Consider the following 20522-nt stretch of genomic DNA (forward strand, 5'->3'; position numbering starts at 1 on the left):
CTTCATTAAGCATAGCTCCCTGCTGCCCTCCACCACAGAATCAATAGTCCTAAATTCATCAGAATCAACCAATGTGTTTCTCAATAATCGCTTTCTGTTTGAAAACACATTAGAACCATACCTTCCTAATCTTAGCAAAGTCTAAGCAAGCAAGACAGCAACTGAGAGCATCACACAGAACAGAGTGAAAGATCAGAGCTAAAATGATAGGCTTTTGCAGTTGAATATTGATTTCAATCCAGTCCATCGGTACTTAAGCATCACATTGTATTGTCCTCTCCAATGTCAAATTGCATTAAGAAAAAATACCCCCAAACAATGTACACTACTCTTTCCTGTGCGACACTTGTCACTTTTCTCTCCCTTAGCTTCCCCTAGATTCTATCTAAAGCTAGACATCCGGTACTCACTAACTACTCTTTATATCCCACATCTCTGATTTTGCCATCAACTCCCACTCATTAGCTACTCCCTTGCTGAGGTACTGCCCACTTCCCTTCCCTGTTCTCCCTCCGGGGGCAGGCTCCCAACCACACAAATATAAACGTGTATACATATATATTTACATCTGTGTCCAGGTTAGGACTTTGGAGGTGTGTTCCCCACAATGGTTAGTGAACATGTCTGGGCATCTACTACAGATAGGGCTATGTATGTTTTAATGCAAATTAGCTAGCAAGTTGACACTCTGGAAAGAGCCCTTTCTTTAATTCAGCCCAATAAACACAAGGATTCTGCCAGAATCACAGAATGACCCATCTAGATTAGATCTATCTATCTAGACCTATCTTGACTTAAAAACACACCTTTAAATTTTATGTCTGGAAAGTTAAACGCAGTTCAAAACTGCATACATCACAGGAGGGGTGACACACTGCTACGCAATTTCCCTCAGCCTGCATTAGGCTGTAAGAGGAGTTTCTCTCCAGTGTTGGGTGGACAATGGAAGTGCCCAACCCACATCACCAGAACCTGTTAGCCCCAGGATGGGTGACATAGAGCAAAGAGATGCATAACACTTAGCATTCCCAGAAGCTGCTTCCACCATCTCTCCCTCTAAAAGAAGGGCATAGCTCTGTGCAATACGTCTCTCCTCCCAAGCATTGCAACAGGTTCAATTTCACAATGGCTGTTACAATACCGCAGCCTCAAAGGAATGGCACTCACACAAGTACGTAATCCCATTTTACTGTGAAGCAAATGGTTTTTTTTGTTTGTAAGCCACAAAGTAAAAAATATATCACAAAAAAATGTTGATGGAAGCTAAACAGCTGTGACATTCCCACAGAACAAAATATGGTTAATAGTCTCAACTGTGTGATGGAAACAACATTTCTTGAATGTGTGATCATTATGAAACTCACTCTTGCAATATCAATAATGTACAATGGGGAAAAAAAGCAAAATCTTTCCCCCTTCATTTTTAAAACGAGGCACTCACATAATAACAACGCAAACTAGGTTTTAGGCAACAGGAGAAAATGAAATTAAATTCTTACTTTAGAGGCTCAGGAGGGAGTTTAGTTCCCGAAAGATTAATCTGCATCAAAGCAAGTGAGCTGCTGAAAAACTGTTTGAAGGAAGGAGGGACTTCTTTTCCTTTTCTGTAAGTAAACAAATTCATTAAGAAGTAGCATCTAGACATTCCTCATTCCAATAAATAGTAAATGCAAGCCGTCAGAATTGTAATGATCTTTTACATGTTTAATTTGCTCTACCTTCAACAGCTCTGTAATCAGTGGATCTCAATTAGCTTAGAAATATAATGTCATCAAAATGTTGATTCAACAAACAATCCTCAGCATTGTGCTACTGCACAGAAGACATTACTATGTAGCTTCTGTTTGGTGAACTACAAAGAATTACCACTTAGGTCTGGTTAATAGTGAACGTACTTATATATTATGAGTAGAAAATCAAACAGGACATTACAAAAACCCTGAAACTGTTTTCACCACTAGAAATAGTTACTCAATGGTGGAGTAGCTTACCCCTAACTAGGTATCATCTCTGATATGGACCCAAGACACTGATTTGAGGAAAAGGGAAGCTAATGTTAATATTTCCTACAATTCAAGTATTCTACAAAGTCAATGTTCAGTCTCCAAGCATTTCAAAAGGACTTCGTCCCAGAAAAGAACAAAAAAGGAAAAAGCAGCATTTGTAACCATCACCAAATCATGAAAAATACAAACTTTAAAAACCAAATTTAAAGAGGAATCAGGTCAGTCAGACTTCAAAGCCTGATGTTATGCCTCTTAGAGACAAAAGATATATAAAGACTTTCCACTGCATCAGTATCACAAAAAACATATTAGACAAGGTAGCTTATTTTACAGCCATCTAGCAAAGAGCAGAAAGGGAAAGAAAATATTTTACTTGGAATAAATAATACCTACTTCACAGAAAAATAAGACTTCTAAGACTTTCATAAAGTCTTCGATTTCTTCTTAAAAAAAAAAGGTGCAACAGGAGAGTGAGAAAAATATATAACAAAATATTGCAGGAGCTTAGAGTAATTATAGTTAAACTGTACCTGTGAGAAAAAAGAGTCCTAGAGAGGCTAAGGACAGCTAAATGCTGAAGACATCCACGAAGGAGTGCTCCACACACCTGATTTGAAACAAAGAAGATTGATTTTACTTTGTTTTAAAGCAGAAAAGTACCTAGGGATAGAAGGTGGGTAATGTTTCCCTCGTATTTGAATCTCCACAAAAAACATCTTTACCATATCTAGCGCACACTCCGTGTTGGATAAATCCAGGTGAACAAGGGCATTTGGCTGGGCCAAAAAATTGTACAGGCTCTATAATTAATGGAGAGAAAAAAAAGAATTATCCGTATTAATTTTGGTATTATGACACTGATTACTGGATTGCTACTTCTCATTACATTTTAGGCTTTTATTATAAAGCTGCACTGCAAGAGTTGTGTCTGAAACTTCACTTAATCAATACAACCTATTTTACTTTTGAAGGGTATCATTTTTTAAAACAATAGTGGGAAAAAATGGTGCTTAGACTACATCTACCAAATATTACTCCTTGCAATTAATTTTCACAGCAAATGATAATTAACTTAGTTAGAAATACCTTGGAATGTCACTCAGGTTGCTGCTATGTTTCAGAAAGGCTAATTGGTTTGTAAGTTTAAGCCAGCCCCTTTAAGTGTGAGGGAAGCAACTAATTTGCGTCTGAAGCCCATAGTTATTTCTTAATATCAGCAGTGCATTAAAGGTTTAAGGGAGAATACAGAACAGGTAACAAGATTTTAATATTGATGGCTCCAGTAATGCATAGGATATGTCCTGCAAATGTTAGCGTATGTAAAACCTCTTACTATACACTGTTTTATTTGGGGCTTTTTTTAGTCTCAGAGAACAACACAGAAAGATAGAAGTATGGCCTAATTCACAGAAACGTGAAACCCTCAACCCCACATGAAATCCAGCCAAACCGAGCATGTTCAACATTTCTAAAATAAATTCATCTTTCTAAAAATTAGGTCATTTAGCCCCTATACCTACAGTGCACGAAAGGTCCCTGCTTTAAAAATCCCTGTGCTTTGCTGGAGTTTATTTTAAATGCTAAATAACAGGATTTCCGTACTCCTGTTGGAAAACTGTTCCAGAGATTAAGAGATCCCAGTATTAATAATCTTTTTCTTTGAACCATCTCTCTCTCTCTGACAGGCTGAGAAAAGCCCTACTTTTTGTATTTAGGTCCCTTAAAATATTGTACGTAGACATCAGACTTAAGCATTTTCTATCAAAGTTGTATATTTTATTTTACTTTTTGTTTTTACATTATTTGCTATGTTATTCCCTCTTTAAGATTATTTCACTGTGTGTCTTAATTTACATTTAAGTATTTGTTACCTTTTAAATCCTCTTGGCCTACTGAAACTTTCACCTCATGTCTGAAAAAGCCAGGTTCTTTAAATGTGCTGATGGATCTGAACTAGTAAGATTTGTGAAAAAGTAACACAGTCGTATCTGACTGCACTTTAAATGATAAGGTTGGGTGACTCTAGCATTGCATAGTTTAGATACTCAATACTTAAAGAATTCAAAAGCTGACACTTATATGCACACAACTTTTGATGTGAGAGAAAAATACGGATGTTAACAGTCAAAAAGTGAACATGTAACAAATTGAGAACTAAGTAGATTTTGTTATGGACAAACTAGAGCTGCACCTCTATGGCAATTGATAAACTGAAGAAAGGAATTTAAGTAATAATTACATTCTTCAAAGAATCATAACCTTCAACAGCATGTGTCAAGGAAATGCACAGATTTATTTATACAAACAAAAATATTGAAAACCAGAAATTAATTGAGTCTTTCCAAGTCAACAGAAATCAACTGTTTCCAACCTTTCAATGAAAAATTTGTAATACAGTTAATCACTAAAAATAACATGGGTTTTTATAATTGTCTTTTGGTCACTTTCAAACAGAACTCAGGGAGCATGGTAAGCCCACTGAAACACGTGGTACACTTGTAGCTTTCTCATTTATCAGTGGAAGCAAAGGACTAAAAGCATGAACTAAAATTATGTGGATTTGTTTAGTTGTATGGGGCAAATCAATTCTCTGACTACATAAGGAAGAATAAAGACAAAAATGTTATTTTCTACCCCTACTAGAACTGTACTGAAATAAAGGCAAAAAAGGATCTAAACAAAACGGCTTTGCCCTTCTTTTAACAATAAATTAAAACATCAGGTCATTAACTCACAAAAGAGAAGAACGTGCTTACAGAGAGATCATCACCACGGAGGGCGTTCCCTGAGAGGTCAAGATAGACGAGGGTGTTCGCGATCAGCGAGTTGGCACTCAGTGACTGAGAAAGGCTATTCACCCCTGCCGAAAAAAATATATAATGTTAGTAGTCACCTCAGCCAACTTTAGACAAAACTAGCTCAGATCCTGCAAGTGCACAATTTCAGTGAACAGAGATATACATAAATGTTTAACGACCTCCTGTTACCACCACTGGACTGAGTAGGAAGACAGACCACCAGGCAGATACGAGACTCTTCCTTGCCACAGCATGCCCGGATTTGTCTGGACCACACTCCATCAGATGCCCTGATGGAGCCACAGTGTTTTATAGGTCCTGGATCCGGGGAAGAAGTGTTTTTGTGCAGTCTGCAATGGCTTTAACGGTGCAATCCCAGTTTGAAACAGATTTTTAAAACAGAATTTACTCCACAATGTTAAGACAGTGTCTTCCTGCAAACAATAATATTTAGATAAGAGTATCTGTGGAAGACCAAATACATTAACAATTATAATTGCCAGAACTTCAAAAGCAACTGATGAGGCCTAGACATTAAAAATATTTCAATTACATATTTGCCTGTAAATTCAGAAAAATAGTTAATTAAAATATCAAGAGATGCATAAAGACTCTCAATTCTTGATCAGAACAAATACATATTTTTCACATTAAAATTAAAAAGCTCACATTAGGAACAAAACAGTCAGAGTTCTTCCTCTAAAATTCTTCAGCTTTTCCAAATACAAATTAGAACGTGGCTACTTCCAGCAAATCTAACTTTCACCTAAGGGTTCTGTAGCTTATTACCAAGTTTTTAATTTATTGTAGATGGCTATTGTTGCCTTTCAAGCAGTATGTTTCTTACATGGGTGTGTTTCTTACATGCATGTGTTTTGTAAGTGCCTGGCCAAAGCTATAAAGCAGTCAGGCATTTTGATCTACTACACAATGTTTTGCAATTTCTCAAAGCTGCTGGTCAGTGAAAAATGGACTGGCATTCAATGGATGGAACATGTCCACTCTTCAGTTAAAATCTATTATGAAATGGATTTATCAGTGAAAATATGGAGGAAGCAGCTAGCAAGCCACTGGAGATCAAAATACTCCACTTAGGTGCTTCAGTTTTCCACGTTGCAAAATATTAAGAAAGTCTCCCATGTTGGTAGTGTGGCTCTTGGTTTCAGGAGGCTTTTGATACTGAAAAGAATCAAAGCACAGTGACATCTTTGTCAAGTCTCAAAACCTTTTCGTTCACGTGATTTTTCTTTTGTCTTAAAGTTGCATTGTTGAATGCAATCTATACCTATCTATAAAGGTAAACTGCAAATGAATATTTACAAAGTTTCATTTGAAAGATCTAAAAGCTCCCTTTAACCACTAGAGCTTACAGCTCTGATTCACTTTAGTGAGTCTTCTCAACAGCATATATAAGCAACAGGATGTCCTGGTTTGAGGAAAAAGTACAAATGAAATGTAATATATTGTCAACAACTCAGCATATACTATTGATAACCAATTCTGGGAATTCAGGAGCAGTGTCTGAGTCTGGGGGAGAAGAGGAGCTGTCAAACAATCCGTTACATTGCTGCTTGTCCAACTGCTCAAAATCAGCCTTATCACTGAAGGCAAACAATGAGAATGAGGGATTTTTTTAATTAGCCTTTGGCTCGGGCTCAGAAAAGCAAGCCCTAACTTTGAATGAGTATACTAGAATTTTCCATTTAATCAGAATCTTCAAATCAATAAACTTTTGTTTGAACTTCACCTACTGCATGCTATACTCTAACAGTAATCTCACTTTCATTTGCAGACAATCTTTCATGCTCTTTTACTGCTCTCAGGAGGCTCAGACTGTTAATAGCTCTCAGGAACTTTGAGATACAATATTTGAAGAAAGATCAGCTGGGAAGTTACCACCTGAACTTCACTTCTCAATCTTAGAAACTCATCTTGAATAGAAAGCACTTTTTAAATAAGGTCAAAACTAGTGAGGGATTGTACAGAGTTTCTGAAACTGAAAAGCTCAAAATAAATAAATAAATAAAAGACGGGGCGGGGGGGGGGTCCATGCACCTTGAAGTATACTGAATCCAAGATCCAAGGTCTCCTTTAGACTTTCCCCACAGAAAACATTACAATAACCCCCCCCTCAATATTACAAGTTCAAAAATAGTGTCCCAAATTAAAACCAGTTCAGTACTGCCTTCTTATGTTAGAGGAAAACTGGCTAAAACAGACAGCTTTGCAGACAACCAAAGAGATGGAAGTGAGTTTCTTCAGGTCCAGAGGATTATAAGAATTCCAATTTTAAGAATCACAGAATGGTTTAGGTTGGAAAGGACCTTGAAGATTATCAAGTTCCAACACCCCTGACATAGGCAGGGACACCTCCCACTAGACCACGTTGCCCAAGGCCATATCCAGCCTGGCCTTGAACACCTCCAAGGATGGGGCCTCAACAACCTCTCTGAGCAACCTGTTCCAGTGCCTTACCACCCTCAAAGTAAAAAATTTCTTCCTAATATTTAATTTGAACCTGCCCTCTTCCAGTTTAAAGCCATTCCCCCTCATCCTATCACTACGTGCCCTAGTAAAAAGTTCTTCCCCAGCTCTCCTGTAGGCCCCCTTTAGGTACTAGAAGGCCGCAATAAGATCTCCCCGGAGCCTTCTCTTCTCCGGGCTGAACAGCCCCAAATCTTTCAGCCTCTCCTCATAGGAGAGGTGCTCCAGCCCTCGGATGATCCTTGTGGCTCTTCTCTGGACACGCTCCAACAGGTCCATGTCCTCCTTATGTTGGGGACTCCAGAGCTGGATGCAGTACTCCAGGTGGGGTCTCACGAGAGTGGAGTAGAGGGGCAGAATCACCTCCTTTGACCTGCTGGCCACACTACTTCTGATGCAGCCCAGGATACGGTTGGCCTTCTGGGCTGCGATTGCACATTGCTGGCTCATGTTGAGCTTCTCGTCAATCAGTACACCCAGGTCCTTCTCCTCAGGGCTGCTCTCCAGCCATTCCCCACCAAGCCTGTATTTGTGCTTGGGATTGCCCCGACCCAGATGTAGGACCTTGCACTTGGCCTTGTTGAACTGCATGAGGTTGGCTTGGGCCCACTTCTGCAGCCTGTCCAGGTCCCTCTGGATGGCATCCCTCCCCTCCAGCGTGTCTACCTCGCCAAACAGCTTGGTATCATCAGCAAACTTGCTGAGGGTGCACTCGACCCCACTGTCCATGTCGCCGACAAAGATGTTGAACAGTACAGGCCCCAGTAACGACATCGCATACACTTTAAGGAATTCTGAGGAGCTACCATCAGGCAATATTCATGGTGACATACGTTACTTTCTGGAGAACTGATAGTAATTGCAGTGCAGTCTGGACCAGGATTCACCTGAGGTCAGTATTAGACATACTGGAATATATTTTCAGCTTTTGTTAAAAGATTGTCTTTAAAAAGTGGGTTAGAAACCTTCCAAATTCTTTTCCTAGCCTCAGAACTTATTTTTACTGACAAGAGTTCTGTGGATGAACTTCACCAAGCTGGCATTTATTCTTTATGAAGACAGAAGCGTAGCTAGTGTTCTTTTGACTGAACGATCACAAGCACTTACTGAAATAATTCAGATCACGTGAAGAAAAGCACAGGATGAATGAACATACCAGATCTGCATGAATTTATGTCAAATTCATGAACATCTAATCTCGAGTGCATGTAAGGTTAGTCAAGATTCTTAATCAATTGCTTGTCACCAAAAATGGAGTTTAGCAGTGGAAAAAACAACCCCAGAGTTTAATAAAGTCTTTTTAATGAAATACATGATTGAATAAATACAGTTTAGGGTTTACTATTCACTTAAGCATAACAAGAGCTACAGAACACTCACAAGAACCAGTGAAAAACCTTTCTCCCCACCCATATTTCCCCAGGTCAATCCTTAAAGCTTAGGAGAACATAGAATCTGCACTTCACAGAGCAATAATTGAAAGGATAAAAGAGCACAGCTCCTATCTGTTGTCAACTAATGTCCTTCCTGGATTGTAACTCACTCATCTTTTCCAGGTCATCAACATCTGTGAAAAAGCTGCAATAATGTCAGTGCATTTTTTTCTATTTTTAACACTCATGTTCTATATACAGGAAACCCTGGGTTTGAGCGGTCTGTTTAAGAGGTCAGTGCATCTATGATTTGCAACATAGCAATGCAAAAAACCCTGAAAGCTTCTGACTTGTGTTTCAGTACTGTTACTGCTTTTAACATATATACGTACATTTCAAGTAGAATGTCAAATCAGAAATTTGTAAGCTATAAAACAGAGAAGTCTTAGCTCAGAGCAAACCACTTAACAGCCATTGTCACAATGCTTGGTTTCATAAAATAATTGTGTGCAAAACATTTGGAAAATTCCTTAAATATTTTTGCTTCAGACATCTTTTTGAAGAATCTATGAAACATAATTTATGACTATTCTAAATTCAACCTTTCTTTCCAATACAGGTTCAAGCTCAAAGCTTACAGAAGCATGTAAGTTTTTCAAAGCGCTGAAGGGGACACAGAGCCCAGCCCACGGTTCAGCAACCCAGGACTGCAAAAAAGCAGCTGCACTGTTGAGAATACACATGTAAATCAATTACGGAATAAATTACTTTATAATCTGGTATCAAAAGGATGGAAGCATGAAACTTTTAGAACAGAAAGAGGCATACTTTTAAAACATACCTTTAGGTGACAAGGAGGTTTTAGATAAATTTAAATGTTTCAGTCCCTTTGGAAGTTTGGCAAACTGAATGCTCAAAGATGACACACCTGTTGGAGGAGCAAAGAGAAAAATGGATGTTTTCAGGTTAACTGTGAGATCTCAGGTTTTCCCAGCAAACACACCAGGAGCAAACACTCTTACAGGAGGAACTGCAGCCACTGGGGGGGTGAGCCCAAAACCACCCTGTCTTTTTACGGCCATAAATCTTTGACATGACTGATGTAGTCAAGATCCCTTCTTTGCTCACCAATGAACAAACAGGAAGCTTTGCTGTTAATGATCAGTAAGCCACCTTAACTAGTTTAAAAACTATATAAAGCACACATACTTTTAAGAAGGAGTTGAAGGGAAGATATTACACATGTCAAACAGTCAGCACTTGCGAAATGTGGAAGCCAAAAAAAAATAACATAAAAAAACCAACCACAAAATAAAACCCAACACTGGTACTTCATGTGAAAATTTAGACTTTTTATTTTCTTTTAAAAGGATGGGCTGTGAAGCCAAGAGAGACACCCACATTAGCTAACATTGCCCCCTTTTCCTGAGGTAAACCCCAAGAGTCTGAAACCTCCACAAAGTTGTAATGGCCACTTAACTCCCTTACAGTAGCCTGCAGGTTACCAGCCAGGACACAGGCTTGGAAATGTTACAACGGGTTGCGATCCCAAACAGTAAAAACCTATTAAGATGCTGACACAGACTGGACTACATCAGCACAAATCCAACAAAAGGGGAAAAAAAAAAGAGCACTTTTCATTAAAGTAATTTCTCAGCGTATCCAAGTTCCACACTCCATCAATTTAATCCCCCCATTTAACCAAGACTGAAATTTGATTAAGAGGGCACATCCTAAATAACAACGGAACCAATCCATGAAATATTTATTAGAGGAATAAATCAACACAGAAACTCCAGGCTTAACCTGAGGTGTGAAATATAGTCCTCTACAGCAACTCACTCGGTGAGAAAAGGGCAGAGAAGGGGGGAAAAGCCTTTTATTTGTTTGAAAACACAGTAAACGAAAAAGCTGATACACTTCTCCGCATATGCAGAAAGGAAACAATCTACTAGCATGTCACATAGTTTACTCTGATTTTATCTTGCTTTACCTATCATTGATAATGAAAGAGCAGCTGCCTTGCAGATACTGGGGGGGGGAGTGTTAACGCTCTGTAAAAGCACGGTGTTTATGCTGGTGATAGGTGCAATGTCCACGCAGCTCAAAACAACAGACTGTTAGACAGATGACGCCTTGTTAGACCGATGACGCCTTGCCATCGTTTATTATAAAACACAATGGTAACTGGATGTCTTCACCAACTTTCAGCAAGAATTAATCAAGTCATATTAATAGGATTTTCTTTCATAGCTCTACCATTTAAAAGACTCTATCTTTTAGCTCCTCTGAAGTAGGAGGCTCAATCTGTCTTAAACTGGTCTTGGAATTTATATTCTACCTGACTGTCCACATTTGTTAAGCTGGTTTAGTCACAATATTTACTCTCAAAATCAAGGTAGAGTTATGCTGGCAAAGGAGGAGAAAAAGGAGCACAATCAGAATCATTAAGGATATCACAAATGTAATTTTTGTTGTGGAGCACTTTGAGTAAGACGTGCAGCAAATAATTTTACCTCTCCATCTTTGTATTTAGCTAACAACCTACAGACCACTTATCACTCCGGTCAAGCTGAACAAGTTTAACATCTTACCAGCACTAGGCGTTAAGGATCCACCCATTTATAAGAGACAGAAATTGGGTGCAGAAAAGAAAAAGGGCTTCTGGTTACTCATGCCCTTCAACGCTCTTTAAGCCACCCATTTTTGCTAATCTTCTAACAGAGATGAGAGCTTTAATGGCAGAAGTAAACTTAACTGCATCCAGGCAGATAGTTTTGAATTTGAGTATTTCTAGGCTTCAGTATTTTGTTTTGCACTATTTTTAATGAAATATGAGATTAAATTCTGATCCCAGTAGAGTCCAAAGCAAAACTCCCATCACTTTAGCACGCCTAGATTTTAAAGCCAAGATTGATAACAAACTTTCCAGGTGTTAGTCTCACAAATATTGACAGTGCCATAAAGGGAAGCCAATCACAAATTAAGAGACTGGTCTCAGTGTGAATCACTTCATATAAACGCTGCGCTGTATTTGAATTGAAGGCAGGTCCTACGCCTTAGTTAAACTAAACACAGTTCCCATGTTATGACAGTTGCATTAATGTAATAATACAATGTGTTTACTTATGGGTACTCAATAATATATAATAGCTTAGGGTGCGTTTTTTGTTCAAACAAGGCACAACAATATGTTCTTCACCATAATTCACACAACTATGTTATAATCGCAATATAATCTGGTTGAACTTCCAATTCTTACAGAGGTGTTTTTTCAAGAGATATTTGCCAAAATTCATATGTTTACACAAATCTCCATTATGCCAGCTTTTATTTGTGAAATGCTTGCTGCCCTTTCAGTTTAATAAAGTCGAATCTACTTTGCACCCAGTGAATATCAGATTACAGGACACATAAATCTTTCTTAAACTAAAAAGCTGCAATATTTGCACATTGCAATTATAGTTAATTTCTCTTTAAGTACTCATATAACTTATCTAATTCTCTAATGAAAAGGTCAAATTTTAATTGCTTATGTGGTAGGAGGGACTGAAATAATGAAAAAAACCCTACTGATTTCTCCAAGTTGTTGTTTCTGTATTTCATTTGTATCTTGCATGTGGATACTGCAGACTGGTTTGAATCTATAGGTTTGTTGCAAAGACAGTACCCACACTGATACGTTAAAAAATGAAAAATAAAATCCCCTGCACTGTAGAATATCTACCAAATGCTTTGGTCAGTTGTTTTGCTTTCAAGATGAAAATTAGTTCCTTTTAAAAAAAACCTTTCTTATAACACAATCTAAATACGCTTCCTCAAAAGCAGAATCACCAAGCTAACAGCATTTTTCCAACTCACAACAGAATTTTTTGTACAACGCAGTTAGGCCTACAGCACATTGCAATAATAATGTTCTTCAGCAAAACATTGGCTTTCACGCGATATAGATTCTTAAGGAGGGCAAGCAGTAATCAGCAGGCAAGAGGTAATCAGAAGTGAACAATTTCAAATAAAAAACCACTCTGAATAAGTCAAAACCAAATACATTTTCATACTTGTTTCTAGTTAAAAATGAAAGCGATACAAAAGAGGGAAGGAAAAAACCCCTTCCCATCTTTTTTCCTCACTGAACCAGCAAGAAAGGAGAGATACCTACAAAACTTTGTGTTATCAACGTTCTGAGACAGTCAGGTTGTCTGTTAATCAAAATTAACAGTTTTTCCATTTTGAATCATGACAGTAAAGAGACTGGAAAATTTCTCCCAAACAAACCAAATAAAACAAGAACAGGTTCACTGTATAAAATTCTTATTTTTCTTCTGGCTCAACAGGAGCACAAGATAGCCTGATCCCAGAACACTGTGTGCCTGGAATGCATTAAGTGAAGCAAATGGAAATCTCACATGGGCAGCACTGAAGGGTCAACTGCAGACTGAAAGAATGTAACCTTATTTTAAAAATAAATGCCTCTCGGGTGAAAAGAGAGTAGACGAGGGAGGGGGAATGACTTGACTTGATATGTACTGAAATCATGCCTAGCGGTGCCTAGTCTGAGAAAAGCTGAGCTGTTTAGCTTGATTTTCCATCTTGTGGAATCAACAGCGCTTTGCTCCATAAGGATGCCTGTTACGCCAGCGCTACTGAACATTGCCAAGTACTGGCAATGCTATGGACTAGCACAAAGCTGAAAAAAGGAATAGTTTCAATACTAGAAATAAGTATGGAATTATGGCTGAAATAAAAACACAAAACCATCAGGAAAGTATAATCCAAGCAACAAAGTTGCCTCATGCTTCAGCTTTCAACTGATTACACTGCCTTTAAAAATGCACATCACTTTATTTACTCTCTAGTCCTGAACAGCCACTGTGTTCTATCTTCCTTTAAAAGAAACCTCTATGAAAATGTAATGAAATCTAATGAAATCCATGGTTGATTTAAGACATTTAAATATTTCTCTACAAGCTAATAGACACATATAAATCAAAAAGAACAGTGATTCTCAGTCATTTGTGAACAACAGATATTTACAATAGCATTACACGCAGAACAATAACCTATTATTCAGGCAAAGCTGAACAGAGCAGCAGTAATCCTCCTATTACATTTGTAGAAAGAGAAGAATACCAATGTCACAGTACCTCTGTCTTCAAGTGGGTTACTAGCAAGGTTGATCGTATGGAGTCCTGAGTTGGGATTATGGGCTAGGGCACTGGCTAGTTTCTGTGCAAAATCTCTGCAAGAAAAGAAGAGAGAGGAAGACAGACTCCTGTTATCTCTTGTATCAACTGCACATTCAGAGGCTTAAAAATGTCAAGGGATTACGAGACAGAAGTGACCTATCCTACCGCAGAGCAGTAACTGATTCTTCAGAGTTTTAAACAGTGCTTATCTGGCTAATTTGCTCTCTTTCAAAGCAGAGTATTTTATTATTTATTTATTCTGTAGCCTAAGAGACTGAAGGGAACTCAATCAAAGCTCAAACTGCTTTTGATAAGGAACTGAAGATATAAAATAGGGCTTACACAGAATAACTTAAAACTCAAGCACATCTTCCATCTCCTCCCTGCCATGCACGGGTGGAATATAGACATCAACTTGTGTAACATTACCTCCTTTACTCACAAGCCAACCCCCTCACTTGCAGCAGCTCTCTACCAACAGTCAAACAGATGGGCTTTGCAGCATATCCAGAAGGTCAATAAACTAGGAGTATTTCTGACCTTGTAAACCAGCAGGAATAACACTCTCAAAGAACAGCAGCACACCGATGAACTGGTCTGTTCTTGCTTTTTACAGTGAGAGGCATCAAAGTACATAACTGGCTGACCACAGTTCTAGCAACGTGTCCCGAGAGAGACAGTAGTATATCAGTTCTATGATGCTCACAACAGTCAGGCCAGGTAGCACAGATAGCTTTGATCTCACTTTAACCAACTATGGCAGGTAGCTGTAGTGGCATGACCTACCTCTGTTCAAATCTATTTGAGAGGCAAGGGAACGCTGCCCCATTTCATAGCGTTTTGCTGCAGCTGGACTGCCACCACCTACCACCACCCACAGCCTTACGCTCAAAGCTAGCTTGGGTTTTCCTACACAACCACGCTGTCGACTCAGGTGGAGACATGTTCCTTGAATTAATCACAAGGCTGTTGGTCGGTACCAGCTGAACAAAAATAAATTTGGGGCTTGAATCTGTGCCACCTGAGAGGCCTCAGGGTATCCTGCTTTGCTACCAGCTGCTGCTGCAGAAGACTATGTATCTCCTGTAGGCCCTCGGTTACACTTGCCAACACTCTGTGGATACCCTCCAGCATTTCAAATGGCACTAGATGCCTGTGCTTAGGCAACTGAATCAAGCTCCTTATGTCCCACCAGGAAGGATGAGGTTTAGAGTTCAAAAACAAATACAAAAACCTTTCTTCGTGGGGAGTTTCCTCCTCTTCCTTTATCCCTAATGGATTCCTGTCATTAGAAGGTTCTGCCTCCGTCTCCAGGCTTCCTTACAAACTCTGCTCCAGCTCTTCCCACCAATATAGGCAGGATTACCAGAACTTTTTGGACAACTGGTGTGTGTGTGAACTATTTAGAAAAGGCACAGTAAATCCACTACCACCAGAAAGCTCTGGATTACCAACGTAGGGCACATGGAGCTCCAAGGCTCATTTTGGAAAAAAAGAACACAACTTCCCCACTCCCTGTGCAACCCCTACCATAAATGGAGGCATCTGGGTGACATCCTTTTCCCTCCTTTGTTTCAAGTCCTAAAATTTATTCCTTTATTTGGCTTCACACTTCCACCACAGTGCACGCAACGTAAGCCTGACACTTTCTATAAAGCATCAAACTCACTCTGTATGCATTGCACAGCCACACTTGCCTGAACTGAGGACATTCCAGCTTGGAGGCAAAGCCCAAAAAAGACCCACTGTAACTACTCATATGGCAGAGTCAGCCTATTTCACCACGGGTAAGAATAGCACAGAGCTGAAAATCTCTGATAAACAAAACAACTCCTCAAGATCTGTCAAGACAACATCCCTGTAACATAAAGAGGATGTGCATGGGAGGAACTAACACGGTTAGGTCTAAGGACATTCAGAGCCCACCCAGCACCGGCAGATGAGATGCAACATCAAAGGCTCTCTGTGTACCAGCAGCAGGTACCTCTGTTTTTCCCCCTCCATCATAGCCAGCTGTTCCCTTTGGAACAGGGCTGCAGAGGCCCATGCAGATGGCAGCAGGGATAGTCTGCCCACCAGCTTTCAGAGAGTACCTAAGCACAACAAATAGATAATTTTCACATGCTCCTGCAAACAGGCTTTTGCAGACTGAAGAACCCATCTTGCAGTTTCATGGAAATTAATATTCTGGTTATCACATATTCCCCCATTCCTCTAAAACACCTCAGTGATTTAACTCTCTTTTCAAGCTCCTTTGTTCAGGTCATCCTGAACTTTTCTCCTTTCCCTGAAATCCGGATATCACCTACCTCAGTTAACACACTTACCAAAACATTAGTGTTTGCTACATGCAGTAAATCTATACAATGTAATCTAGACAGCACTTTTTAGATCTGTTAAAGAAATAGCAACAGGGATAAAATTTTCAAGAGCATCTAAACTGGCACAAATCTTATCAGACAGGGAGTTTCATTTGACAACCTGTTTTCCCCAACAGCAAGTACGCACTTCCCTAGTCCTGGGTCCTTACGACTATTACTACACAATAGTTTGCCGTCTCCTCAGCTGGGAGAATGACAAGTGTTTATGGGGCCATGGCCCAAACCAAATCACAGAAATGAGTAGCTGGAGGTAGAAAAGAATGAAATCATTTTAAACTGACTCTGCTGCAGGAAGAAAGATGCTCTTGCAGCTGCTAAGGTATTTCTGAAAGCACTGCTCTTGGTAGGTCTTTCTTAACCCTGGTCCAGCAGCCTGTCACAGCTCATTAAAAATGACTGGTCTGTAAGCTATGTCAAGGAAGATACCCAGTAACAACAGGATTTCCTCCAAGGAAGTAAAAATGATAAATGGCAAAACTGAAAAATGCGTCCTTGACAAAAAAAAGACAGACAACGCTGATCAGAGCACATACACACCAAGGCAAAATGCCAAACATTGTGCATGTAGATGGAGACATGAAAACCAAAGTCACAGGTTGATTGTCTGTCAAGTCCTGTTAAAATTGAAACCAGTGAAACCAATTGTGATAAGTTAAGGTAAACAATGTGCAACGGTAGTCAATGTATCTTTTAATATTAATGATTATCACTGGATTTCATGGCACATACTGCAAGAAAACCAAGATTAAAATCAGGTGCTTATGTTTGAATGACAGCTATTAAAGGCAGCGCACTAGTGATCAGAAAGTTTGGGTGTAATTCCAAACTCCACCTCAAGTTTCCTATGTTATTTAGGCAACTTTCTTTTAAAGGTATTTCAGTGCAAAGCCCTTTTTAAAATAAGGGGAGAACAACCCAAACAATGAAAGAGGAGACAATGTAAAGCACACCAAATATTTTCCCTGTGTTTGCTTCCCTTCTTTATTTGTAACTCAATAGTGTTCTTCTTCTTCCACCTTTCTGCTGCTTTTTTATTAACAAAAAATTCATCAGTGCTAGAGTTTATCTTGTCTACATGGTCTTGGACACTATTCTAACACTAAAACAAGCTACAAATACTTGCAACTGGGCTAGTTTGTAACTTGAACTTTGCTTCTATTTCCTGTGATAGGAAGAAAAGCAAATACCTAGTACCTACAACTTGCTGTATTTAAAACATATGCAAGGATTAAAATGCATGGTATACCTCTATGTACCTTTCTTTTAAGGCTACGACAAGGCATTAAACTTAATTATCTACTTTTTTGCTTCTTTAAAAAAGTTGCTAATGTATAAGTACTGTTATATTTGAGCAGACTGCAATCCACAGTAAGATAAAGACAGCTCTCTTGGGAATGAAACAATAATCTGTTATGCAAGATGGAATAATACACTTTTTTAACAAAACATCAAACGCTGTTTTTTAAATGATAAAAAGGTGTGCATACTTCTATTGGCAACTGTATTTGGAGAGGAACAGTGTAAGTTGGTTTAAGGTTTATGCTCTTATCCAATCCATTTTGCTCTACTTAACCCAACTCTCCAGGCAGAATCTTAAAAAAAAAAAATCAGTTTAAAGGGATTTCTTGGACATAAGGGACCTCTGGAAAACCTGATAAAAAGCTTGTGACTACAGGCTCCTCAGAATAAGGCAGAGATCAAACATGAGCTTTTTTAATGCTTATTCTGGCTAACACACAGCACACATCCTTTCTGCTGGGAGTAAGCAGTAACTAATGCAACATTTCAAAGGAATTACTTACGTTCTAAGCCCGGCATTCTCTAATACCAGCTCTTCCAATCGATTGGACCTACTCACCACTCGCAGTATCTGCTCACAGACATCAGTGGACTGCCACAGAAAAGACAGAACAGTGTTAAAGAACACAAACATGGAACAGACGGTTATTGAGTTACAAGCTGTGCATCGTAATGGGATCCAGGCCATGATCAGCTTTTTGTCATACATAAATAGTAAGTAAGAATACCACAAACATCCCAGAGAATGAGTCAGATGGCAACAGAGGACTTCTGGAAAAGACCCAGGGAAGTAAGAGGCAGACTAAAAGCAAGCCATTTATGAAGCTGGCCACCTAATCACAGGGGGCAGAATTTCTGTCATGATAGTAAAAAACCCAAACCCTGTAATTCAGAAAAAATGCTCACTTAAGTTTTTAAAGAAATCTTGTTCAAATGCATGCTAATCCTTCAGAAGAAAGTGGCAACCAGTGCAAAGGAGAATAGAGCCTGACCAGGAATAACAACTAAAAACAAAGAAAGATGTTATAAGGCAGACAAAAAACACCCCCAAAAAACTCAAAGAGTAAAAGCATTCTAGCTACAGGTCCTCCAAAGACTGCTAAGGACTAGGGCTTAAGGGTCAGTCTATTTCAGTATGAATTCTCCCAGCTTACGCAGAAGTAAATCCCATCTCATGATCTTCGTGCTGTTGCATTCTAGAATTTGCATGGACATTTGCAAGTACCATGAACAAAACATGGTAACAAAAGGGTTTGTTTGCTGTGCTTGTTCAAATAGGGAGATAAAACCTTAATGATTCGAAAGCCATACAGTGAACTCTGTACCTCATCACCTTTTATTATTATCTTTTATTTTGCTTCTGGATTTGCCTTTTTTTTTTTTTCCACAGCATGCACTGACCAACATTCATGTGAACTCCAAAGCTGAATTTCAGTTATGATCATGAAGTGCTGAAACTATTCTGTTATCCACTTTTAAAAGCAACATGACATTCATATCTGGGACATCATCAGTCTGACTTTTTGTAGGATTTTTAAATTTTAAACTAACTGAATCTCCTAAAAAGAAAAAAAACTCTGATCTACCAGACACATAAAATCTCATTAATCCTTTACGCAGTAAAGGTGACAATTTTTTCTAAAGACTGTCAACTCAGCCATATTCCCAATTCTATCTTTGCCTTTCATATTGCAATAATTCAGCATATTACACAATGCTTCTACAGCAGTGTCATTGCAAGTGGAAAATTTAATGCATATACTGTAAAAACACTATGGATACCATCTATCAAACACAATGTCAGAGCAGGACTCATGAAGCACAAAGCATTCAATGGCCTCTGGATATGTCTGACCTCATACTGACCCTCAGCAATGTTCCTATGACACAGATTTACTGTCCAACAAATTACATTTTCCTGGTGTTTCTGACTGAAAATGGAATGCATGGAAGATAAAGTTTTTTGGTTTGTTTGTGGTTTTGGTTTTGGTTTTTAAAAGGAATTGGTGTATTTTCAAGATTGACAGAGTTTATTTGTTTTCCACACAAAAGTGGAAAAAAAACACAAAGAATTCCAAAAAACTTTCACATAAAAGTAGCTCAGACAGATAGTACAGCCAGTTCTTGTCCTAAGCAAACTACACCGGCCAGTCTTCTAACTAAGCAAACTATCTCATTGCGTTGAAGCAGAAACTGATTAATTGCATTGTACCTTTTAACAATGGTGATTTTAACAGCAAACTACATCAGGATTAAAGATACCCTCAGTTTCATTCTGTGCATAATTCTGAGTAAGATGTCCCAGCAAGAAAGAAAAGTTTTTTGCCTGCTCTTCTGCCAAGAATCACTTTAGCTAGTTGCTGCTGAATCTTCATGGAAAGTGATAGCTTAGGAATGCAATAAGAGCATTTTCAGATCAATAAAATTGCATCGATTTAAACAAGATAAGACTCAACTTTCATTTTTAAGGATAAAAGCTTCTGGATGTAAGTGTGAAAGCAATTTCTCAAACCACTAACTCCACCTGTGACTACAAGTTTTCAAGTCTAAGTACATTTTGACATCTTTAAAAAAGTCACCTAATTACTGATTTTCTTGGCCCTTTCTTCAGTAGTCCAACTTGTTTAGATTTGCCCCGTTTGCTTTTCAGAGAGAAAAACTGTTGTAGAAGAGTATTAATGTCACACATCAATACATACTTATTACTACACAGGGTTAACTTCAGACAACTGGAAGAAAAATTCATCAGGTTGCAATGAAAATTAAAGAGGAAAAATACGCTTTACATGTGAGAAAAAAAAAGAATCCTGATATTTTCTTTCCACCTCCAAAAAGCAACTGAGATTTCTGGCTGCTTTCGAGTTAGTTTCCTATTTAGTCACCCTATATTGTTTGAAGGAGCTAGCAACACCTAACAAAGTAGTTTTATGGGCTACTGTTACTGCCCAACAAAGTTTTCAAATTTTATTCACTTGTAACTTTGACAATCTAACAA

General features: G+C 38.6%; 1 protein-coding gene across 1 annotated transcript in view; it reads right to left on the reverse strand.

The window, feature by feature from the left end:
* The window catches only part of CARMIL1 (capping protein regulator and myosin 1 linker 1), a 199280-nt gene that overhangs the window by 81393 nt on the left and 97365 nt on the right, over nucleotides 1-20522 (reverse strand). The window contains exons 10-16 of the mRNA XM_082479631.1: nucleotides 18031-18119; nucleotides 13806-13900; nucleotides 9503-9589; nucleotides 4763-4866; nucleotides 2729-2806; nucleotides 2537-2613; nucleotides 1500-1604 (exon numbers count right to left, since the gene is read on the reverse strand). Coding sequence (XP_082335757.1) covers nucleotides 1500-1604; nucleotides 2537-2613; nucleotides 2729-2806; nucleotides 4763-4866; nucleotides 9503-9589; nucleotides 13806-13900; nucleotides 18031-18119 — 635 coding nt within the window. The remainder of the gene's footprint in view (nucleotides 1-1499; nucleotides 1605-2536; nucleotides 2614-2728; nucleotides 2807-4762; nucleotides 4867-9502; nucleotides 9590-13805; nucleotides 13901-18030; nucleotides 18120-20522) is intronic.

Source organism: Vanellus vanellus, assembly GCF_965231255.1.
Source record: "Vanellus vanellus genome assembly, chromosome: 2".
In the NCBI taxonomy this organism is placed as follows: Eukaryota; Metazoa; Chordata; class Aves; order Charadriiformes; family Charadriidae; genus Vanellus; species Vanellus vanellus.